Genomic DNA, 26,081 nt, shown 5'->3' on the forward strand with positions numbered 1-26,081 from the left:
AGCTGGAATGCTTCTAAAGCGAAAAGTAATTGATTAATAAAGAATCGATTATCTAATAAATAAATGACAAAATTGCCAACAGTAGTATAAATACTACCCAATTGTGGTTCATTTCAACGATAATATGTGATTTAGAACGTAAAATGCACTGTTTTTCCTGATATATTTACTTAAAAAGCTATATATAGATTCACGAATAAACTTAAAAAGAAAACAGTTTAAATGATTGAACACATTGGAACAAATTTATGATAACATTCTGGTATTTTCAAGTTGATGGTCATGCAGATCTGTTTTTCAAACTATATCGACTTTTTTCATAGAGTACTGAACGGTCCCACAATTGATGATCTTTTACATCTACTGTTTCTCTAAAGATGGGATTTAGATGAAGTTAGAAATGCAGTTAGAATAATCAACACGTAAAGACATAATCAATTGTGAGACTGTTCATTATCTTCTCCACTGAGAAATACATGAGTTTACCCATTAGTTTTCAGTTCCACAGTTGTGAGTTAAAGTTGACTCTTCAGTTGATCATTAGTTCATTTTTTCAATGAACTAATTCTTGAGTCAAACTTTAACTCATAACTCATAACTCTGCAACTGGGTCCTGAACTGTAGGTTTTATTCTAATTATCTTTAGATTTATTATCATTAGTGTTTGATACAAAACATGGGTCACATTTCTGTAAGTAAACAAGCGATAGTCCCGACAGAAATATAAACGTACAAAACATCAATTTATATCCAAACACATCGGTCAACAGACCCAAAAAAGATGAAAATGTCAATTTGCCAAAAACCTCTAGCGTTGCTAAGGTCGTATAGTGGGTAGCTTGAATTTCAGCACAGGCTTTTTGGGAACATTGCATCATGAAAGTAAATGTGGCAGTAGTAACCATACCACTAATCATCAGCAGCACATTCATTAAACACGCGGAAATACCTGAATAACGAAAATAACAATCCTAGTTATAAATAACTGTATTGATATATAATCCCACAATAGGAATACTACCGTAAATCAAATAAAGTAAAATCTTGGCATTCTTGAAGATGATTAATGGTCGAAACGTCAAAATAAATATAAGCTCAAAGAAACATCTCAGACCTTTTGCTTTCTCATTGTGGGATTGTGCATTATTGTGAAAACATAAACTCTGAGTGTTACACCAATGGTTTTAGCCAGCTAACTGTATTCTCTGAATATAATCAAGCTAACACTCACAGAATAAACTTGAAGATGTGAAATAAACATCCGGCCAAACAACAACCAACATAAGCATGGCTCCGAGAGGAATACTACGCCCCAGAAAGAGTTGACGCAATAAAAACAATGGCGGAAAACTATAAGAAAATTAAAAAGAATGTTCACTATTAAAACATTTCAGTACTAATCATAAGTATCAGATAACAGTTGAAGTCATACCTGTATTTTGAGATAAGGAATCCCCCAAGCGCTGATCCACAAATAGATGTAGCCTGACCGACAACTCCGGTCCAGAAACCGATATCAGCCGTTGTATATTGATGATCGACAAGGAACAGTGGTAACATATTCAGCGCCCCCTGTTCACCTAAAATATCAAATAGCACGAGTAAATCAGGCTTTACAGTAACTAGTCAGCTTGAACAAAACAAAATCATTTATCACTGAATTTTCCTACAATATGAAGTCAGAACTATTCTAATATCTTATCCCACATTTTGATCACCTTCATTCAGGAATACTTTTAGGATACAGTTGAAAGGTTAAATATAATATCAATTCATGGAAAATTATGCGCTGTGTTTTCTGTTTTAGTGTGTGATTTTTATATAGGCGCTAGTTGTTACAACATGTACTCGCACTAATTCATCTAAGGTTACAAACCTAGCTTATAAATAATCACATATCCCATCATCCATTTTGTCCCGGGGCTCTTGATCACGTCGAAAATGAAGCTGAAATGGCTTCTAACATTGTCGCTGCTGCTTTCCATATCTTTCTCCGGGCTTTTACGAGTTTGTAGCAAACACTGAAAATCTTCCTGATCTTCGAGATCATCGGTTACCGGGTTACCGACATCTTCATCGCTGATCGATGATCGTTCATCATCTTCATCGATAGTCGGTAAGCGTTTTTTGAGACGACGGCTTCGATCATTCAGTTGCGCCGCCTGGTGGCCATCACTCTCGATACGCTTTAGATTCGATGAAAAGTTCACGAACAACACTGCTTCGGCGTAAATAATAGTCAATATCCCGAATAAAACCTTCCAGCCTAAAACATCCATCAACCAAACCAATAAACCACCGCCAACAATTGACCCGATCTTATACCCGACAACTTGAGCCGTATTTCCGTGTCCTAACTCTTCAGCGGTGAGAATCTGAATCGCGATTCCGTCGACCGCGATATCCTGCGTCGCCGCGAACAGATTCATGACGAACAACAATAAACTGAGAACGGGGATAAAATCACGCGGTATGAACGCGCATATAGCGCACGTTACCATCAAACCGAACATACTCCAAAACAACCATAGTCGCTTCGTTCCGTATCGGTCGACGAGCGGTGCCCATAACGCTTTACACAACCACGGAACTAATAACAGTTTAAAGAAACTCAGGTTTGTCAGCGAAACGCCCTGAGCGCGCAGGTACAACGGTAAAAACCGCGCCTGAAATCCGTACGGTAATCCCTGAACGAAGTAGAGAAATGTCAACAACATTATATTCGTTGAGAGGATCATTTCTGCAGTTTATGTCGGCGCCTTTAAATCTAAAAAACAATGGAAATTATAGTATTTCAATAAAACAGGTGTTGAGCAAGTTTTACTACGTCTCTAATTGTTGAGTGATGAGAGTGGCCTCTGTATATTGCGTGTACTAAAGAGCTTGCGTGAAGTCATGATAGCGATATTCTACTGGCATTAAAGGTTCTCTGTGAACACAGGGCTCTAGGCTTGCATTAGTCTCAGAGCTGTGGGAAAGTGACCTAAACTACAGTTACACCCAGGTGTGTTTATTTCTAATAAAAAGATTTAGTTATTTTGAAATTGATTTGAAGGTTGGCCTACTTTTAACTCTATTGAAGCGTTCTATTACAAACATCACTCACAGAGCTAGGTCCTATGTCTCAATTCTCATCGGGAGGAGAGATGAGTGAAAACAGGAGTATGCGATGACAGGTATTCCGGCAGCAACCATCGAATTTAGAAACATTTTACATTTGGATTTCAATTTTTTTGATGGGCGCGGCCATTTTGATTATGTCAATAAACCGGATTCGGACTCGCGTTAGTACGGACACTGTGTGGACACTGTTCCGCATCCACACATGTCACATGATCTAAAAATGGCAGCCACCGTAGATTTTGACAGCTGAAGAATCTAGATCCTCTTTTAAAACTAATTCACGATTTATTGTCGTAATGGGTACGAAAAAACCTGATCTCATTGTATTTGATTTAGGTAAGTGAAATAGATTTATATGTTGTCATTGATGCATAACACCACAGCAGAGCCTGGGAATGCCTATAGTCAAATGTTATTCCTCAAACATTGAAACAACGGGACCGTAACATATAACAACGTCTGTTATTCAGACTAGGGAATGCCTGGTGACTTCTTTTTCTTGTTGATGAATGTTTTTTAAATTTTCGATTTACTCTAGATTACACTTTGTGGCCTTTTTGGGTCGATTCACACCATTCTCCTCCATTCAGAAAGGAAAGGTACGGTATGCTTAATTTTTCTCTGATTACCGGTCACGTCAGGGGTGGATCAGGGGAGGGCACACGGGGTTCGCAACCTCCTAAAAATGTCACATTGCTCTGTAGTCTAGTACCTAGCCGTTGTTCCTCGAACAACAAGTTGTAGTGAACCCGTAACAACAACTGGTATTCAGACTCATTGCCCTGAAGATTTTATGGGAAAATGAAAGAAACTGATAAAAGCTTTCTCTGTCGTATTTCCAAAAATTAGTTTTCCTTATGATTGTAAAAGATGCCCTATTTTGGGGTGCACCCCTCCCTGAATCAGACATTAGATTCGTCCCTGCGCGTGTTACAAGTTTTTTCATCAAATGCAAAATGATGTCCAATCCACTTTCAGTAATGGTTTTGTATACGATGCCTACAGGTCACGTGTTCATTATTTTCCTGATGTTCCGCGAATTTTGGAAGATCTGCACGAAAAAGGTTATACATTAGGAGTAGCATCGAGGTATAATTAGATTGTATTCGCACTTCATGTCTAATTGATGATTGCATCGATTTCTCAAACCTACTGTATGTATTTCAGAACAGGAGCAATCGAAGAAGCAAAATCATTAATGACTTTGTTCGATTGGAACAAGTATTTTACGTATCAGGAGATTTATCCTGGCTCAAAAGTTAATCATTTCAAACGGTATGTTATTACAGGATGTTTCTCATATTTTCAAATGCAGAATTACAGTAGACTCCATTTACCCAGAGTCAGTTGCCTCAATATATTTTAAATTGTTTTACTCCACTGCATTGTGATAATAACCCATCCCTACTCAAACTGTCCCAGAATACAAAGAGAACTTTTAAGTTAGTTCTGTTAGGTAGAAGTGGGTCATAATTTGTAAGACAGAAGATTTTGTATGTTGTTATTTCCAGATTCAAAGAAAAGAGTGGGTTGAAATACGAGAACATGTTATTCTTTGATGACGAATATAGAAATATAGCTGAAGTGAGCAAATTAGGTAAGTTTTCAAAGATTCAGTCTGAACTCAATTGGTTGGAAACCGTGGTATAATAATAATAATAATCTTTTTTTCAGGAGTAACTTGTATTTTAGCGGATAGTGGAGTTGATACGCAGTTGCTGAAGAAAGGATTTGATGAATTTTCCGTTACTACTAAGTTTAAATAAGTCTCTATTTAATTATATAATTTTAGTTGATACATTTTATCAAGGAGAGTATTTTAGTTGATGTTTGTACCTGCGTTTAAGTTCTCATATACCTATCATGTAATACTTAATGCTATTGTTCTATTAAATTTTCAAAGTTTATAACACGTAATGAGTTCGTTATCTGTATTCAATAAAAAGGAAGAATTGACTTTCTCATCTCCACCACTCTATTAGAATGAATCATTCGTGCTGAGAAATATCACCTCTTGAAATCTACGTCTTCCAACAAATTACCGGATCAAATCCACAAAATACCAATAATGCGTGTATAGCCTATTTATTATTAATCTGTATATATGGAGTTTACAATAAACGGTGTATAAGGATTTTGGTCCATACTAATTCATGTAAATAACATCGGGATAAACAAATATATGAACAAGACATTTCATATAAAATGCTAGCCTTAACATTCAAAACTATAAGCATCACAGAAAAGAACATAATGGCATAGGTTAATGAGTCGTCAATAATACTTCATTAAAAGCCTCAACGTTAGCACATCATAAAGATAAACTATTAACAGGGAAATCACAGCTAATGAGCTGTGAATGAATTTGATTTTAAACCGGCGTTTGCTGTTATAGAATAGTTTTCAATGAACTGTATATTTATCGATCGCAAATCATCGAATCCTTGTAGTGTAATGAACTATTTCTGGTGCCACTTGTATGTGCCTGTGTACGCGAAATTATGCTTCGTGCATAAATCATCTGCCTCACGAGGTCCGCGCCTGTAAAATACAGCAGAATTATTTTACATTTTCATTAACAATGAAATCTATGGAAGAAACAAAGAAGGCAGAGCGGAGATGATTTAATGCACTACAAAAAGTTTTCAAGCTACAAATTACCTTCCGAATTCGTAATGATGAGGTTTGATTTTTTCCGCTTCAATCTGGTGCAGGACGGGTGTGAAAATACGCCACGCTTCGGCCAATTCATCAGATCTTACAAAATGAACTTGACTCCCATAAAATACATCGAGTATCAGTCTTTCGTACGCGTCGGGCATTTTAACATTCTTCAAACGAATAATAATATGTTACGCATTAATTCATACTTTGCGCCAGGTGTTTTTACATACATTTTAACGACTCTTTTATTAATGGAACGAACAATAAAAGAATGTTGTAATATAAAATCTCACACAATGAATGAAAAAAGAAACAACTTCGATTTCGACTCTTTTCATGTAGGATTTGATCATCACAACATAGACCGAGTCGGCATCATTTATGAGAATGTCGTTCTGCGTTTACCTGATATCTGCTGCCATAAGTTAAATCTAATTCAGTCTCTTCAGCGCTGAATCCCATTCCCGGTTTCTTTGTCATCATTTTCATATAAACGGCTTCACCGGGCTGCACTCGAATCACTAATTCATTCCTCTTCAGTTCACCGTCCGAAAATATATCGCCAGAAACGTCCTTGAACTGAATTCGAACTTCGGCTTTTCGTTCATTCAGAGCTAAATAGAAACGTAAATTGTTTAATAACCTGATCCTTGACTAAAAATTCCCGGATTAAATTATAAGATATCCTCAGCAAGGGCTGTTTCTTCTCAATAAGTTCTATGTGCCACTTGTCAACAGATAGAACGAGACATCAAAATTTCACATTCTTTGATTTTCAAGAAAACAGTGGAATTCCCTTATTTTTTCTACACTAAGAAATAAGTCAAAAATTCCCTGATTATCCCTGATCTTTGAGAACCCTAAACACCATCGAATTACTTCAAATTATATTTGAATAATAACTGATCCATTAATTCTGCGTAATTACCTTTGCCACATCTGAGAATGAATGGAACACCGTCCCATCTTTCATTCTTCACATGAACAACTCCACACGCGTAAGTAGGAGTGATCGAGTCTAAACAATCAAAAAATTAATATCATGTTAATACTACAGCAAAATATGATACAAAGAACAAGTACTATGAATGATAATGTAATATACCATTAGGTACAGTTGGATCATCTAAATATGATTCTTTTTCCTCTCCAACACCATCAGGTTTACCCACGTATTGTCCTATAACCAAGTCTTCGAGTTTCATTGGAGAAATACTCTTTAGAACCTTCACCTGAAGAGCAGGAAATACAGAATTGATCATATACCATTCAAACATACTACAAACCATTAAACAAACAAACTGTTACCTTTTCTGTTCTAATATCCTCTGCATTCAGGCTTGGAGGTTTTTCCATTGCGACCAGTGATAAAATTTGAAGAAGATGATTTTGCATGACGTCCCTGAGAAAATAAAACAGCACCATCTAGTATCAGATACACACCATCTAGTATCAGATACACACCATCCAGTATCAGATGCACACCATCTAGTATCAGATACCCATGACTCATCAATGAAAGTCAATACAAACCTGATAATTCCAAACTCATCGAAATATCCCCCTCGTCCTTGTGTTCCAATCGGTTCCTTGAATGAGATCAGCACATTGGCGATATTGTCTCGATTCCACATCGGAGCAAATATACGATTACCAAACCTGAATAAATTACAGAACATATTACAAAATTTGCCGAAGAAAATATAGCAATATCAAAAACAGTGAGACAATCCATCTCTGATATTATTCATTGTCAAGTGACTGCCTATCCTCATATAAGAGAAAACCGAACAAAAATTGTTTAAGTTTTTTCATCGAAACAACTTAATTGCTAATAGCCATTTTCAAATCTGTTTTTGAAAATGGCTTAAAGCGATTGTGTTGAATTGAAACATTAAATTAACTTTCATAGTCTTTTTTCATTTTTCCCCCCTCTTACCTGACTACTATCAGATTTTGCACCATTTCTTTTCCTAGGTAATGATCAATGCGATATAGCTGCTCCTCTTTAAATAACGACGCCAAATGTTTCGATAGTTTAGCGGAACTCGCGGAATCTTTTCCAAATGGTTTCTCGACAATAATACGGTTCCAATGCGAGCTGAAAATGATTAACAAATTACATGAGTTATCATTTTCTATCATTCAACGTAAATTATGTGATAAAGTCAGACTAGGATAAGTCGTCACATTTACTCAAGTTTCTAATATTGAGTAATTCCAGTAATCATCAACATAATGATCGTCCCAACGACTTGCGCAAGAAGTTTCACTGTATTCAGTTAACTTACTCTGGTGACATGAGTTGCTCTTTAATATGGGTGGATACAGGTTCAAATACACTCGGAGGTAGTGCCAAGTAAAATAATAAATGAGCTGGTCCTTTTGAGTGAAGATTCGACTTTAAACGAGTAAAATCCTCAGATTGGTCATAACTGCCTTGAACGTAGTCATTTTTAGTGAAGAATTCATTCAGTAATTGTTCCTCTCCAGCAGCCACCTGTTAAGATAGAACATTTTTCTACTTTCAAAATCATGCTGCATCATTTCAAGTAAAGCAAATTTCACTCTAAACTCCGACAATTGCAAAAAATAGGTCTTTGTTCCACAGTTATGGGTTAGATTTGACTCAAGGATTTAAACATTTCAACTCCGAGAGTTGTTGACTCTCACAGCTCTCAAAGACTGGCTCCAGTCTGCACAGTCATGTCACAGACCAGTCTAACCTCATTTTTGTTCTATAACCGATCTAACAACTTAAGACCAGTCTAAGCTCATTTTGGTTCTATAACAGATCTAACAACTTAAGACCAGTCTAAGCTCATTTTGGTTCTATAACCGATCTAACAACTTAAGACCAGTCTAAGCTCATTTTGGTTCTATAACCGATCTAACAACTTAAGACCAGTCTAAGCTCATTTTGGTTCTATAACAGATCTAACAACTTTAGACCAGTCTAAGCTCATTTTGGTTCTATAACAGATCTAACAACTTAAGACGAGTTTAAGCCCATTTTGGTTCTATAACCAATCTAACAACTTAAGACCAGTCTAAGCTCATTTTGGTTCTATAACCAATCTAACAACTTAAGACCAGTCTAAGCTCATTTTGGTTCTATAACCAATCTAACAACTTAAGACCAGTCTAAGCTCATTTTGGTTCTATAACAGATCTAACAACTTAAGACCAGTCTAAGCTCATTTTGGTTATATAACAGATCTAACAACTTAAGACCAGTCTAAGCTCATTTTGGTTATATAACAGATCTAACAACTTAAGACCAGTCTAAGCTCATTTTGGTTATATAACAGATCTAACAACTTAAGACCAGTCTAAGCTCATTTTGGTTCTATAACAGATCTAACAACTTAAGTCCAGTCTAAGCTCATTTTGGTTATATAACAGATCTAACAACTTAAGACCAGTCTAAGCTCATTTTGGTTCTATAACAGATCTAACAACTTAAGTCCAGTCTAAGCTCATTTTGGTTATATAACAGATCTAACAACTTAAGACCAGTCTAAGCTCATTTTGGTTCTATAACAGATCTAACAACTTAAGACCAGTCTAAGCTCATTTTGGTTCTATAACCAATCTAACAACGTACTTACCATTTAAGACCAGTTTTGCACTTATGTCACAACTATGGCAAACTAGCTAATGGTGTATTCATACCTTCATGTATGGTGATGCTTTCAGTCGAATATCTTCAACTGTAATTTTAGATCTAGCATATCCAACAAATAATGTATTCTGGGGCAGAAGTCCATCTCTAAAAAGCCACCTGTACAAATGAATATCAATATAGGTCAATAACTAAATGTAATCATATTTAGAATATAACATATATCATGTATCAGAATTCATACCATAAAGTTGGATAAATCTTTTTCTTAGCCAAATCACCCTAAAAATTAATCAAGGTACAAAATGAACGATATCAGAGAAAGCAAACTGTATCAAATCTTGTTTTAAAACTAACTGATTTATAAGTAGGCTAATTGAAACATACCGAAGCTCCAAATATGACAAAAATATGAGTATCACTAAGTTCTTCGGGATGAAGTGAAGATTTGATCAGCTCCAAGCTTTCCAACCGTCTTAACTCATTATCAGCTTCTCCGGCTGCTGCCATCTTCAATCTGTATCAACACTACAAGAAAATTACTCACTAAGTACTGTCAAACCCACTTAATTTCATCTAAACTGGATATACAGTAAAATCTCCCCCAGTGAACACCTCTCTATAGTGAACACCTATTTATACTGAACACCTATACAAATATAACGTTTTGCCCTCAACCAAAAATGTTTAACTGTAGGCCTATTCTATTGTCTCCCTATGTTTAATCAGGATTTTCTCAAAAACTGGATAGGTTTGAGGGTGAATAGTAGCTTAGATCATCCAATATCCCAGACACTGTACCTGGGAAATTGGAAAATCTAAGCTAGCCTACTATTTACCCTTAACTCCAAATATGAGCCGCTATATGTATTTCAAAGCAACGTTCATTTGATGACTATTCAGTCATGTGTACAGTAGAGTGGGCTTAGTTACTGGCAGTCGCTATAAAACATGCAATCTGTTACACAATTTCAATTGAAATTAACAATCTTATTAAATATGAATCCAATCTCAATTACTTACATTGATCCTAACAAAATTCCTGCCAGTAATGTATGACTTTATTTGAAGGAAGAGGCATGCAGTAAAATGGTTATTTAACACCTGAACTGGAGGGTCACGAGATCAGATAAAAGGGGAGAGAGGTTAGGGGTCTATCAATAATTATTATCTAGTAGATAACCTAACTGATATTTCAGGTCTAGACGACAACAACACTTGAACTGCTGGCGGTCAGATTATGAAAACTCATTATAAGCACTATTCATATGACAAACGCTGAATTTTAATACCAACATGAGTCTGACAACCTTCTTATATTTTTAGTAATGTCACTACACAGCCTGCATGGCCAGATTCCTTAATCTAACTAACTGTTAATTCAATTCGAAGTCAGAGTCTTTAATATTATTATTAATATTAATAATAATCAATCTGATTGATTAATAATTATATGGTTAGTTAATAATAATAGCGTTGTTGATGAAGCCAAAACCTAATTCATTAATATTATAACGCCTTTCGGCTTTTCGCACGTACGTGAAGGTGCATCCAGTTAGATCACTGATGAAAGTAAACAGCAAAAAGTGAACACTGACTTAGAACAATTATGCTTCGTTTGAATTGATGTTTATTTTCCTTAGAGGGACCCGAATGGATAACTCCGCTATGCGTACGGATAACTCCGAGAAGGCTATTGTCCTTACGATTAACCACTGTACTATTTATCGAAATAAAACGAAAGGGGACTGGTGCCTACGAGTACTCACATGCCACAGTAGAATTTTTTGCTGTCGAGTTCATATTCTGTTCATACATAGAACTATAACAGTTATATGGTTCATAGAACTCAAATCAATTGATTTGAGTTCTACTATGGTATGGTCGATCAGCAGTGCTCTTGGCCTGGTCCGGTCCAGGTGTCATCCAAAAATAATCATTAAAAATATGATTCTGATTGAATGATATATTTTTGCATTTTATCGATGTATTATGCCAACTTTGGTTTTATAGAGTCATACTTTTGATCATGCAATTTCGCGGCAATGAAGAACAAAAGGTATATACCGAGGTGGCGCTAGCGGGCGGAGAACAATTATCAAATGGTATTTGGCAACTAGCAATTGGCAACTAGCAACTGGCATGTCCCTCCAGGTCTTCGATCCATATAATTCACTATGCGCGATGACCTATCACTACATCTACCCTCGATCTATCGGCCACAAAAAACGCCTAAAAACAGGCGGCGCTAAATTCGGAGAGTTGTTGAGGAGAATCAAGTAATTTATCTCCAGTGGCCTTAAATTAAAGTTCTACGATATTGTTCAGCTGGCTACTGGCGCGTGTTCTACTCGTCGGCCCTATTATAAGCTCTCGCTCAATTGTAAACCCACTCAACAATAGAGTCAAAGAGACACAATTGCGGTATATTCACACGCCCTATTGAATACGTCACCGGTTGACCACAGTATGTATTAAGCATAGGAAACCATTCATTCACCTCCGCTCTCTCACACTGTGCAGACATGCTTCCGTGGATTCTCCTGGCGATCATGATCCTGGCGATCTTCGCTGCGCTCCTGTTCCTGCTTCCTGAGGAACGACGTCTTTATGTTTTATGTGTTACTGTTCGTCTCCGTACTGTCCTGTACTGTTCTGTGTTCATTAACCCGTTCTATTTTTCAGCATTTAATCCGTTCTATATTTCAGGGCCGATTTCCCTCTCGATTTTTAATATTTTATGGAACAAAACTAATATCCGAAAGTGGCGGCTCTCCTTCGCCGGTCACTTGTCAAGAATGGCAGGTAAGAGACTGCCAGGAAATGATGTCCCTACGTGCCCTCACACAGGGAATGCAAACTAGGACGACAATGCCTCGCATCATTATCTGCCTACAGTGTGTACTGAGTGACGTCAATGACTGTCGAATCTATCGGACTGCTAGGGGTAAAAGATTGAGTGGTGTGATACTGGTCACCTTTCCGGCAGGACTGTAGTTGTGTTCCGGCAACTAGTTAACTCTAGTTCTGGCCATTGGTCGCCTTGGTTTTCCGGCAGAACTTCTCTCCTGAGTTGTTCCGTCCGGCAACTAGTTAACTCTAGTTCTAGCCATTGTTGACCTTTGGTTTTCCGGCAGAACTTCTCTCTTGAGTAGTTCTCCGGCAACTAGGGGACTCTAGTTCTGGCCATTGGTCGCTTTGGTTTTCCGGCAGAACTTCTCTCCTGAGTTGTTCCGTCCGGAGACTAGTTGACTCTAGTTCTGGCCATTGTTGACCTTTGGTTTTCCGGGCACTTCTATTTGTTCTCGTTCGGCAACTAGTTAACTCTAGTTCGACTCAGTAAGCGCTACTCTCTTTTGTCTCTTTTCGACGAATAAGAGATTCCAGAGATTCAACCGCCGCCGGGATCTGACGACAGCCCGTGAAGACATCACATAAAGCTAAGTTGATTTATTATTCTTGGGTTATCATCCGTAGCCTGACGGATAGCTGCTAGGGAGATTGTGGGTGCCAGTGAAGTTCGGCATCTCCATCCAATATCTAACAGCAAATGACGTGATTGGTTCCAAAATTTCCAATTGTGTACTTCGATTTTTGCAACAAATTCTGTAAATTTGATCACCGATCACACAACTATATCTGTACTTCGATTTTGGAATTCAAAATCAAACCGTTTCACTCTCAGCAGGTGTAATGGGTATGTAGTAACTGTATACACCAAACACTGGAGTGTTTAAGATCTCCTAAGGCCTCCCCCTGAGTCCTCTCTCCTTTAACCCCCAATAATCATCATACTGCTGTCGTCTCTGATTTTTCTATTTCCAGGTCCGCTTGAACTCCGTCAAACTCCGTCAACCCGAAAGTCGAGGCACTGCCGAATTTCCAATTAAGAAGATTCTGTAAACTCGACCGCCGATCACACAACTATATCTGTACTTCGATTTCCGATTTAAAAACTTAGACAAAATTCTCTTTTACCTTGTAAACTTTCGGACTACATGAAAAAAAGACCAAAGAATTGTATAAATTAGACAAAATTATTCAACCTTGTAAACTTTCGGACTAATTTACATGAAGACCAAATATTGTAAAATTATCTTATTGCCAAAATCTCGACGGGGCCGATTCAAATCAAACTCAAACAACCAACCAACTTAGGAGATCCTCGCCGATAATGAACCCAGCAATCGTAAAAGGTAACTTCATAAACATGAAATTATTACGATTAATTCTGGATGAAATATTTGTATTTACAGGATATCTTTGTTTTCTTATTTCAGCTACCGTTAATCCTATATGAAACTTCCGCGCTTGAGATCAACAACTCGCTTAAAATCTGCCGATTGGAGAACAGCGCACAGAAAAGGCCAATTTGAATCCAATTCAACAACCGACCAACTTACGAGATACTCACCGATAATGAACCTAGCAATCATAAAAGGTAACTTGATATACATGAAATTATCTTATATAATCTTATAATCAGTAATGATACTGAATTGTTGTACCGACTGCTCCGTCGTTACTGGATGTATCGCCCTGAAAATTTGCCCAGTGGTAGATCTAGTCTTTTTTGCTTGGTTTCCATGGAAAATGTATTTTTGAATTTATGTGGTGGGCCATTTACCAAATTTTTGTAGTCTCGCCTACTGTTCACAGAGGGCGCATGGGTCTGCTGGCATAGCCACTGACTTGAGCCAGCCACTGTTGTCACAGCTGATACAGTACGAGTTACTGCTGAGCTGGGTCATGAAACAGTTTTTCAAATGTAACAGATGATAGTAAATGAGAAAGCAATGAACCCTGCTTACTTTAACCTACAAGGCACTGCTGCCGGTTCAAAGCAATACACTCACTGAAGTTAGCAGACTATATTGGGCGTGTTCAAATCTTCTGAGTGCAGTATAAAATTCATACATTTTTCAGTATAAGGGCCCCAGTATCCTCGGGTACAGGTCAAGTCTCGAGATTCTGCATGTTCTCTATGGGCACGGGTGATCACACCACATAATAGGCCACTTTAAGATGCTCCTACTCAATTCACTTGCAATGAATAATAAGTTGGAAAGTTCTACGTTTAAAAATCACCCGTGGTTTCCACGGGCTTTCTACTAGTTTCGATTAATTCTGAATGAAATATTTGTATTTACAGGATATCTTTGTTCTCTCATTACAGCTTAATCCTATCTATATGAAACTGCCGCGTTTGAGATCAACAACTTGTTTAAAATCTGCCGATAAGAAAACAGTGCAAATAAGAGGCATTTAATTATCAAAATCTACGCACCGGTCCACATTACTGATCTGATATATACCCGGCATCTTAACCTATCGTCATTAGTCTGAAACAGTGAGGAACTAATGCTACTACTACAACCAATTATTGGGGGTCGAAACTAATGTCCAATAATACACTAAAAGACAACCAAGGAGAAAAGCTGCAGATTCAGCTGCCACTGAGACTGAAATGATCTGACAACAGCCCCCAAAAATACCATATAGCATTGCATTCACCAACCAATGACAAGGAGACGATCTGAGCCGATACTGAACATAGCAATCGTTAAAGGTAACTTGATTTACATTGAAATTATTATGATCAATGCTATATAAAGAATTGTGTGAATATTTTCTATTAATCATTTTAGCTAAATCACATCTAAAAGGAAATGCCTAAGATTAACGAGTCGAAATCTACTGATCAGAACCGCAACACAACTTGAATTGAACTCATCAATTCTAGCCGTTAATGAACTCAGCAATCTTGAAAGGTAGGTTGATTTACATGGAAATTATTATGGTCAATGCTATATAAAGAGTTGTGTGAATACAGGATATTTTCTTTTTTTACTCGTTTCAGCTAAAAAATCACATCCATAAAAAAAAAGCTAAGCCTAAGATTAACAAGTCAAAAATGTTTTGAGTAGAATAGCGAACAGACGATTCCAACTTGAATTGAAATTATCAACTACCACAGAAGTCCAACTTGAATTGAAATCATCAACTACCACAACAAATTTAACTCATGAACCAACTTAGACAATCCTAGCCGATACTAAACTCAGCATTGAAAGGTAGGTTGATTGACATTGAAAGGATTATGATTAATAAAGAATTGTGTGATTACCGGATATTTTTTTTCACTCGTTTCAGCCAAAACATTACATCCATAAGGAAAAAGCTCATACTAAGATCAACTAACCAACTAGAATCTACCGATTAGAACAGTCAACAGAACGAGTCCAATTCGAATTGAACTCATCGACCAAACGAGAACTCCTAGCCAATACTAAACCCATTTATCTTGAAAGGTAAGTTGATTTACATGGAAATTTATTATAATTAATGCTATATGAAGATTTGTGTATTTTGTAAGATATTGCATGATAATTGGATATCTTCTTTTACTCATTTTAGCCATAAAATCACATCTATAAGAAATAGCTCATACTAAGATCAACTAACCATCTAGAATCGAATGATTAAAGCAGCCAACAGAAGATTCCGACTTGAATTGAACTACATAGGCCTAGTAGTCCAGATGAGAAATTCAGCCAGCAGCAGTTTATGGCCCAATGATGGATTTCTTCTACAGTAGGTGGAGCACAGACAATGCGTGTCTTATAAACACTTATTCAGGAGCAGCAGAGACAATGCGTATCTTATAAACACTTATTCAGGAGCAGCACAGACAATGCGTGTCTTATAAACACTTATTCAGGAGCAGCAGAGACAATGCGTAAACACTTATTCAGGAGCTGCACATGCATATCTTATAAACACTTATTCAGGAGCAGCAACGTCAGTAGAATACGTAAAGTATTGATTTATTTTGAGCATTACCTTTTTACAAACCAGTCTGATGTGTAACATGGGTTCCAAAATGCGTCTTAAAATTCACTGTCTATTTGAAGAGGCTGAAATAAAGAAATAGTTTTAATGTTGATTAATGAAATTTGAAGTTAGTTAATTAGGGCTCTGGGCCTGAGAAGGAACTATTCGTATATTGATTAGGCAAAATGTTTTTGGTTTGTAAACAGATGTGTCATGTCCTTTGTAATTTGACAGAAAGTTCCTTCTTGGATTCTCATAAAATCTACGCTCCATTAATTCATAATGTTGATAGCTTTCAGCGTCTCGACTCGTAGGTCAGTTGAAATACACCTTAACTGAGATATAGAATCAATGGGATTTCAGATAATCTTCATACTTAGTTAAACATAGCTTTTCATGATTTGTAATAATGACATAGTCCATTGGTCTTTATTCGATTAATCTTAGAAATAGTGATTCATTTTATACTTCCTGAGAGTGAAAATAATTTAATGATTTGCATAGCCTAAATGTTCAAAAGGGAGAGCGTAGTCAGTTAAACAGTTGCAACTTTTAAACGCAATAAAGGAAGTTGGTACGTAATTACTTTGGACTCCTAAACTCACCCAGCAAGTTAATGGGTTTTGAATAAAGATGTTTTGAAAATGATTCCTTGGCCAAAAAGTGAAGGGCCGGGCCTTCAGTACAAACTGGCTACGCCCCCCGAATATCATCACGTGTAGTTAAGGAAACCATATAATATTAGGCAGTGTTCTGTGTACAAATAATAAGTTTATATACCAAAGTGTTGATTTATTTTTTGATGCCATAATTTTAAGGCCCGTTAAAGCGATTTGACTAATGAGTAGAATATCTTGATTTTCACATAGAGTTTAGAATTGTGCTTCCATGCAGGTGATCCTAGCTAGTTATATGAAACTTATATCGTCGTTCATTGTATCCACAGAGGTATGAGAGGTAATACTAGGAATAATGTAATATAAAGGAATAAATAATCATGGCCAGCAATAATTTTGATCGTTTTGATTTTGTTTATAGCTGTTTTAACTTCTTTCATGGTCATTCATATCATTAGGTTGAGTGGCTTTCATACTAATGATCACTTAACTTCAAATCGGGGTGTTCAATAAGGAAACTATTATTTAGGTGCAGCAGTGAATTTGTAGCACTTTTTTGAGTGAGCCCATAATCTCACCGGTAAAAAATTCCTGATGTAAATAGTGATAAATAGTACAAAATACAGAGCACATAATTAAAAGAAATAAACAAAACTACATAACAAAATAAATGATATAAAAAAACCCAATAAAACTAATAGTAAATAATAATAGTAATAAAGTAATAAAAAAATAAACAAAACCAACAAACAATAAGTTAATATAGGGCTCCGTCATCAGGAATTTTTTCCTATCAACTTTATCTAATTATTAAAGGTTCTTCTTTCATAGAACAACCTTCTCCGTGTTTCCCAACCTCTTGAGATCTTTTCTGTTGTTGTTTTAAGTGTTCTATCGGATCAGTTAGTAATAAACAAAACAAATAACCATAAACCTTAACTAAATCAAACACACAAAAAATAACTGATTCGATTGAATACTTCGAATAGCTGATGAAAGATCACGCGTCCTTTTACCTATATATCACACCCTATCACTGCTGTTACTGTTAATTGTTTTAGGGATAATATCTGGGAGATACATTTTACTCTTTTTTTAGAAAGAATGTTAAACGGCTATAAACATGGTTAGTTATCGATAGTAAAATTATTGTCATGTTTTCCCTTAAATAACATTGAATCAAATGAGTGAACTGATAATGTTTGAAAATCTTTAGTTAAGACAAGGTGCAGCGAAAATTCTAGTTGTCTAGTAAAAATGATTTTAATGAAAATGAAATTTAGAACGTTAAGTTAATACTAAGCTTTCCAGGATGACTTAGTAGGATTTGTTTCTTTTATGTTGAGCTGTTTTTAAAGTGCAGTTCATTTGTTTACTAGGAACTTACAAGATAATTCCTCAAGATTAAATACCTTTCATTAAGCAAGGTGTAATTTTGTCATGAGAATAAAACGACAGATATGTGTTCGTTATTCATCTTAAAAATTTTCGATTGGTCAGTTTAGTTTATAGCAACCATCAAACTGATGTCCTATCAAATAAAGTGGAGCAGTAGTTTTTATAAATGAGGATATATGAACAGTATTGATTAGTAAATTGTCCTGTTTTGATTGTCAGTTTTACAATGGCTATATATAGTATATCTATTTTTCATAACTCATGCATACAATGTTGGACAGGTTTTATGTGCGCTGGTTATAGAGGATCCAGTGCTAGCCAGCTGGCAGTGCTTAGAATGAAGGCACCAGACCATTTCAAATATCGAAAAAAGTTGTAGATAATTGTAGATACTTTAGCAATCAGTTATTTGTAATTTACCTAGCTATATTCATATGGATAGTTGAACAATATCTATACGATGATACTCAATATATCTTAATTAAAAAACCTTCAAAATACGTTTCATTAAACGAAACAATGTGGAGAAAATAACGTTGATAATGTTTGAAAATCTCAGGCAAAGTTGGCAAAACTCTAGTTATCTTGTAAAATAATGTTAATGAAAATAAAGATTGATTAGTTGATTAGTTAATCTCAAGCTTTCCACAGTGAATCTGATGGTTTTATCTATGGTTTTAATGCTTTTATGTTTTTCGAATACAGTTCACCCATTCGTTAATGAAGAACTTTCATGATAATTCCTTGAATACAAAGCAAAGTTTGCAAAATTTCAGTTTTCTTGTAAAAATTATGTTAATGAAATGAAATCAGAGATTGATATTGAGAGAGTGAATTTGTTTTATGTCCAGTTTTAATGTTTATATGTTGGAGATGATATGTTATGCAGTTTTTTTGTATAAACAGAATATCTCAAATCTCTCTTACATTGTCATTTGAATAGTTGATATGATGGAATGCTTCATATTTCATGAAATAACCAAGTGTCACTTATGCCCAGTGACTTCGTGAATGTCAAATTAATAGTCTTAAACATTCAGACTAGTCCTAATTGTTGGTGTTTTATGGATCAAGGTTTACAATTCTGTGTGTAATTTTGTTATTTTCCTATTGATTCAAATTGTATGAATCAGTTGCAGTGGAAATGTTTTTGGCGAATAAAACCTTGAAATACCTTCCATGATGTAGCATATGTGATATTAAAAGCTAGTAATCTTATATTTTGGATAATCTAAGTCATTAAAAGGCTAATGATAATACCTTGTTTTTCCTGATCGGCCGGGTCATTTCATAAATCAATGAAATTTGTAATCACTTAATTTCTATCTGCCGCATCTGTTATGGTTAGCTTGATCATGATTTTAAAAAAAAGTCATGTAAGGTCTAAGGTAGATAGGCGGCCGGCCAGGTAAACGATTCATTAAATCTTACGCTTTCCAGGGTATTCGGCCAGGTTTATCTCTGGTTTTAGTGCGGGGAGCCATGCACTCTCACAGTTTAGAGTCCATGGTTGTGTGCTATAGACGTTTCTCTTTTAGAGTCTATGCTTGGACCATGGACGTATAAACTCTTAGTTTATAGTTTATACGTCCATGGTTGGACTGTTTTTGAAATACAGTCCACGTGTTTTAGGAACTTAAGTTATAATTCCTCGAGCACACCTGGCATTTCGTATAATTGTTGTATGAGAGTAAATATAATTGTTAGAAACTCTTTGTTTGTTCAGTTAATTAGCTACTGTGAACCAGTCAGTGGTTGTGATGCTATGTTCTGCCGATTCTTAAGATTCACTATGCTTAGATTTGCATAAACTAACACGAACTGACTCTGGCAGAAGACTCTTGGTTGCCAGAGACAATTCACATTGTAGAAAGCTTTACAATTTAAGATATAGAAAAAAACGCAATGAAATGGGAAGAAAACTTCAAATAGATTCAAGGGATTTAGAAATAAAATCTTTATTCCTGATTATTAACAATGATAAATCATAAAATATTCTTGATAAAGCATTACATGAATTGAAATATCCAAATATGGTAGAAAAATGTTCTTTAAAAAAGCAATATATATGTATATACATCATTTAGTACACAATTAAGTACAGAAGCGGCATGTCATCATTTTAAAGGTTTATTCTTTCTTAAGCACTACTACACCGACTGACCCTGTAATATTTTTCAACTCGTTCGAATTAAAACTGCAAATTATTTCACGCTTGCCGTCATACATCGGTTTCAACGTAACGTTTTTGACGAGCAAAGCACCGGGTTCTACTGGCGAACTGAAACAAAGACAAGCGTTTAGATCTAAAATATCGAATACCTAGTAGAATATATCATACCTGACGATAATCTACTCTAGCGAGAGTTCGAAACCGAGTTTGATTTCAATATTAAACAAAGAAAAGTTCTACGCTCAAAGAAAAAACAGTTCGAAAGTTGTTTTTTTTGTGTTTTAATTGAAAAATCTTAACTGATTAATTCGACACTGATATTTTCTAGAAACGTTTCTGATATTCAATCCATTTTTAGAATAACAACAAAATAAACAAATTACAGCAGAGCTTTTTTATCCGTAACTTACAACACGGACAGAGTTAGGATTTCATCAATGGTTACTCAAAAAAGGATATTAAAGAGATGCCTGCATGCCACAATTTATCGATACTTACTCGATATTGATGATCAAATCATCACGGATAATCCCTGGAGATTCCACTTCTATAACTCCACCGTGCAGTGGAATCGATAATTTATTCTTGAAACTTATTTTAACGTCGAATTCATCGCCGACCTTCGGTGTCTGCTGAGAAGCCTACAAACGGACATCGTATTTTCGCTCTAGTCGTGGCAGAAATTTGAAATTTGTTCAATACAAATAGAATCGTTACCTCAACCGTCAAATCTTCTTTGTCAATGTCATAAACTTCGTCTTCGACGAAGACGTATCCAGTTTCTTCTACTTTGGCACAACAGAAAACTTTCATTTCGGCATCGTCATTTAGTTTATTCATATATTCCAGCACCGGTAATTCCATTTTTAAGTGTTTAACTGCAAAATGAGCGAAACGTATCCAAATAAGATAGATCGAACCAGAAACATAATAACCACAACATATAATATGATATCTATGTTATCGCAATAGCTCGTTGCAAAAATTACATGATAGAAACAGGACATTGACGAAAAGAACCTAAACAGATCCATTAATGATATTCAATCACTAATGACGTTAAGACCTCTTGGAATAAATAGTCTGAGTATGATATCTATTTCTAGAGATTATAAGTAAACAAACCCTCATACGAATTCACAGACACAGTATCCTTCAGCTGTTTGATTCGTTCTCCTGGTAAACCTGTGTAATACGTCGCCGCTACTGACATCGTAATGTTCACAGTTCGTTTATCAGTCGATATATTCTCCATTTTTAACGAGAATGTCATATCACCGTTTGCCGCTTCATCGTCCTCCAATTCAAATAGGACATCGTTTTTTTCGCCTTCCGGTACGGCCAGTAATTTTTGTTTACTGCTGTGCTGGTACGCTCGTCCCAGAGTTGCCTGTTCCTCCTCGGAGCCTGCATAAAAAATTTTACAAACGTAACAAACGGGTAAAATCATCACTCAAAATCTTTTAAAACCGCCCATATTCGATTGAATTACGATGGCTGTTCGTCAACAGCCTTCACCAAGAACCTTACTGTCTGATGTTACCAGAGTTTGGTAAATCGACGCAGTTCACTGTGGAAACAACCACTTCACGGACTAGGTGAACAACAGCCGAAATGTTCACATTCATAATAAACATTCATAATTCTATATAGCATAAGATCAAATTTTTGTGGGACTTCATTATCCATGCAGACGACTATAAACTTATCGGATCATTTCTTACCATCTGGAAATTTATATTCCGATGTGATGTCTTGTCGTGAATTGCTGCCCACCGCTTTAGTACTGACACTTCTACCGACGGCTCGATGGCTTATACGCCTTACCTCCAACGAATAGTCGTCGTATACATCAACAAACCAATGAACTTTATCGCCGTTTACTTCGGCAAAAATGAATTTGGTATCGTAACCCACGTATACGTCTCCCTGCTTAATAGCGGTTAATGGTGCCGGTCCACATTGCATAACACCTGCAGTAGAATAGATTGTGAGAATATTCTGTATGCGATGATAATCTGTAAAATGGTTAGGTAGAATTTTTTACGTACCTTCGGAGAGTTCTTGCGGTGTAGCATCGTGAGCCTGCCAACCATCGTAGCCAGGCGGTAAATCTGGTCTTCGAAACCATGATTCGTTCCACACGTGGTAATTCCTAATATCGAAAATACATCAAGGGGCTTAATTTTAAGTATTTGTCGTAATACTATCTTTCTTAAAGAAAAATAGGTCTGAAAAATATCTTTATTCCTGAAGAGGACTAGTCGAAATGATGCAGCTCAGGGAAACTTTTCGGTATCGTTTTTTTTCGTATTCTGGGATTTAATTGTTTCTTATTGTTACAACACGGGCTCAGAATGTTTAATTATGCTAATATATAATAGATCACAACAAACTACGATGAATTATCGTTCATTTTATTTACCAGATAGAATCGTTGAGAAACTCCACGGCGTCACCGGAAAATTTATCCCAATGATAATCGATGGACATACTTCCGTCGGTATCGTGAGCCGATTTGAAATTCGTCACGCTTCGAGTCGGAATTCCTAAAGCTCGACAAACTATTATCAGAAAAAATGAAGGACACATTATTTACTTTGTGATAACGTGATTATTCATTGGCAAGATATATTATATGATAATGTATTACCTGTAGTCATGACGCCGGAAAATACCCAACACTGACCGAATTTTACTGCCGATTTTCTTTCCATGTACTGCTTCATAATTTTCACACTTCCGACCCATTTGTACGGAGCTGTTCCTGCATCATATTTCCCGCTCCAATTCCCAGTCAATATACCACCATCATTATCATTACTATTTACCTGAATTCAGAATTCAGATTTCAATTGAATGAATGCATCGCATGTTAACAATTTGACAGGTATCTTGAATGTCACTCACCAGAGCGGAGAGTACTCGGACCACTAGTGTGGCGTTTCCCTGAGAATGGTCATTGAGATCTGATATTTCTAGAAGATGCATGGCTGCATTGAGGCAAACCTCTTCAAACTGTAAAGATACGAAATATCATCATGCGTATGTCAGCGGTTATGCGTCCGTAAAGGAATTATTCTTTGAATGTAGCGGGGTCCAACAGCTATGGAGCGCTCGAAATAGAATCCCACTAAGTGAGTTGACAATTCTAGCCAAATTTCAAATTTGTAGATTCGTAAGAAAAAACCCTTATTCGAACCTGTCCAAAGTTCCACGGCATACTGTAGTATCTTCCTTTCTTCGCCCCTTTCCATATACGACCAGTGTCGTTTAAAACATACTCATCCTTTTCATCGTCGCCTTCCATATAAACCTGGTCATCTGCGTATAAGGGTCACAGGACATTAATGAGAACGAAATGAAGCTTATACAATATTAAGTATATCCTCAATTGAAAGAGCACTCACCCTTATTCCATGGATTAAACAGGACGTAAATATCGTCTTCAACTTTGAATCTATAAATGTTCATTTCGTCTGATTTATCCTCGAATTTCGTCACGACGTAAATGGACCACGGAGCAACGATACAGATATTCGGTGTCATTACTTCGAGCTTAACGACTTTGCCATCGGTAGAAAAGATCTTTATTCCCCAATCTCCGTCTGGTAAGTCATCGGTCGTCTGTACGCGGACAAGAGTTCCTTTCGTCGGCTTCGGACGAGGTCCTTAAGCGAAAAATATTGAAAATAACGATGAACCGTGTTACAAGATTAAGAGGCACTAAAATCAAAACTAGCCTAGATTGTATCTCTTACCCGTTACAAATTTCAGGGATATTTTGTCCTTTTCTGGATTGTATTTTCTATTGAAAGTGACATCTATTTTAAAACTCTGTCCACGTCTTACGATCAGGTTTTTATGCATGTATTTTGAAGTGTTGTGCGCAGCTCTATTTTCGTTGCGATTCAGATCCACCGATTCCGCTTTCAAAATACCTTCTGTAAAATACAGTGACAAAATGATTGCAGTATTTAGTATTTATTTATTTCTGTCAAAGTTGTTCACAAACTTGTAATGACAATAAATAAAAGATAATGATACATATGACGGTTTATGCGATTTAGAGATTATGGTCCCTGAGTAGCAATTTTCTTCTTTTAAATAATTGATATAAACACTTGCCTAGTTTTATAATGGTGGCAGGAGAGTTGGAAGATAATAAGTTGATAAATTTGAAGACAGATGGATGGTGAACCTAGTAGTTCGAAAGAAGATTGCTTCTCAGGGCACTGAGAAGCATCAAGGGCAGTTGTGGGTAGTGCCTAGTGCAATTTGTAAGTATAGCCCGCATTGTTTCGTGTCCCTCATTAATTCCGAATTGTAAGAATAACCTAATTTTGTAAAGCAGTTGTGAAAAATGAATCACCACCATCATCTTAACATTGAAAAAGAAGCAAAATTTGATGAATTATCCGTTATCAAGGATATAATAGTTTACCAATTTTTGGTTTCGGTTTATCGGCATCGTTATGACGCGCTCGAACCTCTTCAGTTATCAGTTCGGCAGGTGCGCGTCTTCTGAAGTGATTGCGAGGAAAATATGAAAATACATTATTCCTTCGATTGTTCCCTGATGAATAGTTGCTGTAATTTCGACTATCGAATAATCTCCACCTTGAAGAAATGTAGATGTTAAGAACGAGTGTTAATGAAAATGGGAACTACAATGGAGGGTCCAGATTTCGAAAAAAGGTTTCAACTCAATTATGGTTTCAAAGAGGTTTCAATTAAGTCGATATAGGAATTAATAAAACTGGGGCATGACCTGCCCCAGAACCTTTTTGATTATCGTTTTTATAACAACAGAATAAGCGCATAATAGACATTCTCAAATGATACATTTATCACTGAATGAGCGACTTACCAGTCGAACGACGAGGCCGCAGGATTTCCAATATAAGCGCGAGTATACATACTTGTCAATATGAAAACAAAGCAATTTCACATCGAAGGAAGTATGCCTGAATTTAACAGTGTTTTACTTTGCAACACGATTAAATTGGTTTCACTGCGAGTGAATTACTAAATGCAGTGAATAGTTTACTTGTCTCGACTGAACGAATACGTGACAACAAGCAGTCGACACAGTATTGCTTTCCGTCGGTCGTTAATGACACAATTCATGGACCGATATCGACCGTGGCAACCAGTACTGTTTTTATGCGCAAAACCACTCGCACACGCAGTGCTTTTTATACCGGGTTTGAATTAGAATGGGCCTCTGTCACGCTTTCTGGTCATTGAAAGCGTAAAACCTGAATATACTCTATTAAGTTCACTTGTTGATCTAAATTTGGCTACGGGTTCATAAAGGTGGGTGCTGGGGAGTCCCGGCCGGCAGCCAGGACATTCGACACGGCGGGTGCCAAAGAAGCAGTATCCAGGCACCGAATTTGAAATTTGGATAAGCTCTGAATTTCCACTTTTTAATTTCCAGATACTGATACTGCTAGGAATATAGTAATGGATTTAACACATAAATGCCAAGAAAAGGTTCCGATGATTGACTCATGACTATTCGGTGCAGTAGGCCTGTACTCCCAAGTCCTATTCCGTTGATTAGGTTCCACATCCGAAACCGTGATATACTGTATAACAATTACATCTGCATGACAACAATTTCATGAATTTTGTGATCACC

General features: G+C 36.4%; 4 protein-coding genes and 1 long non-coding RNA gene across 7 annotated transcripts; 2 read left to right on the forward strand and 3 right to left on the reverse strand.

The window, feature by feature from the left end:
* Positions 1 to 108: 108 nt before the first annotated feature.
* On the reverse strand, positions 109 to 3,249 carry LOC141901828 (major facilitator superfamily domain-containing protein 3-like). The gene is made up of 5 exons (XM_074789325.1): positions 3,107 to 3,249; positions 1,877 to 2,767; positions 1,433 to 1,580; positions 1,232 to 1,350; positions 109 to 949 (listed from the first exon to the last, which is right to left on the reverse strand). Exons 2-5 carry the CDS (start codon positions 2,736 to 2,738, stop codon positions 633 to 635), a joined length of 1,446 nt encoding a protein of 481 aa, XP_074645426.1. The 5' UTR covers positions 2,739 to 2,767; positions 3,107 to 3,249; the 3' UTR covers positions 109 to 632.
* On the forward strand, positions 3,216 to 4,999 carry LOC141901829 (magnesium-dependent phosphatase 1-like). Its single transcript, XM_074789326.1, has 6 exons — positions 3,216 to 3,459; positions 3,662 to 3,722; positions 4,102 to 4,212; positions 4,291 to 4,398; positions 4,635 to 4,720; positions 4,798 to 4,999. The coding sequence occupies exons 1-6, from the start codon at positions 3,420 to 3,422 to the stop codon at positions 4,887 to 4,889; spliced, it is 498 nt and encodes a 165-aa protein (XP_074645427.1). The 5' UTR covers positions 3,216 to 3,419; the 3' UTR covers positions 4,890 to 4,999.
* Positions 5,000 to 5,204: 205 nt separating this feature from the next.
* Positions 5,205 to 11,120, reverse strand: LOC141901115 (glucose-6-phosphate 1-dehydrogenase-like). 3 transcript variants are annotated; one of them, XM_074788202.1, is made up of 14 exons: positions 10,952 to 11,016; positions 10,436 to 10,471; positions 9,800 to 9,940; positions 9,657 to 9,694; positions 9,463 to 9,571; positions 8,079 to 8,287; positions 7,727 to 7,888; positions 7,321 to 7,446; positions 7,096 to 7,189; positions 6,893 to 7,019; positions 6,716 to 6,805; positions 6,193 to 6,401; positions 5,785 to 5,954; positions 5,205 to 5,664 (listed from the first exon to the last, which is right to left on the reverse strand). In XM_074788202.1, the coding sequence occupies exons 3-14, from the start codon at positions 9,920 to 9,922 to the stop codon at positions 5,583 to 5,585; spliced, it is 1,539 nt and encodes a 512-aa protein (XP_074644303.1). In that variant the 5' UTR covers positions 9,923 to 9,940; positions 10,436 to 10,471; positions 10,952 to 11,016; the 3' UTR covers positions 5,205 to 5,582. The 3 variants fall into 3 exon arrangements, with proteins under 3 accessions (XP_074644303.1, XP_074644300.1, XP_074644302.1); XM_074788199.1 differs by lacking the exon at positions 10,436 to 10,471 and having other exon boundaries at positions 10,952 to 11,120; XM_074788201.1 differs by lacking the exons at positions 10,436 to 10,471; positions 10,952 to 11,016 and adding an exon at positions 10,252 to 10,281.
* Positions 11,121 to 12,446: 1,326 nt separating this feature from the next.
* Positions 12,447 to 20,168, forward strand: LOC141902497 (uncharacterized). The gene is made up of 7 exons (XR_012618898.1): positions 12,447 to 13,608; positions 13,693 to 13,853; positions 14,589 to 14,981; positions 15,061 to 15,183; positions 15,273 to 15,486; positions 15,566 to 15,723; positions 15,830 to 20,168. It is a non-coding gene; the product is annotated as an uncharacterized LOC141902497 (long non-coding RNA).
* A 75-nt stretch (positions 20,169 to 20,243) lies between these two features.
* On the reverse strand, positions 20,244 to 25,541 carry LOC141901548 (protein-glutamine gamma-glutamyltransferase 4-like). Its single transcript, XM_074788859.1, has 14 exons — positions 25,305 to 25,541; positions 24,879 to 25,054; positions 24,196 to 24,378; positions 23,845 to 24,105; positions 23,637 to 23,758; positions 23,345 to 23,452; positions 23,088 to 23,265; positions 22,860 to 22,998; positions 22,486 to 22,589; positions 22,159 to 22,407; positions 21,560 to 21,841; positions 21,152 to 21,312; positions 20,933 to 21,075; positions 20,244 to 20,542 (listed from the first exon to the last, which is right to left on the reverse strand). The coding sequence occupies exons 1-14, from the start codon at positions 25,352 to 25,354 to the stop codon at positions 20,392 to 20,394; spliced, it is 2,307 nt and encodes a 768-aa protein (XP_074644960.1). The 5' UTR covers positions 25,355 to 25,541; the 3' UTR covers positions 20,244 to 20,391.
* Between the last annotated feature and the right edge of the window lie 540 nt (positions 25,542 to 26,081).

This window comes from Tubulanus polymorphus, chromosome 3 (assembly GCF_964204645.1).
Source record: "Tubulanus polymorphus chromosome 3, tnTubPoly1.2, whole genome shotgun sequence".
Taxonomy (NCBI): Eukaryota; Metazoa; Nemertea; class Palaeonemertea; order Tubulaniformes; family Tubulanidae; genus Tubulanus; species Tubulanus polymorphus.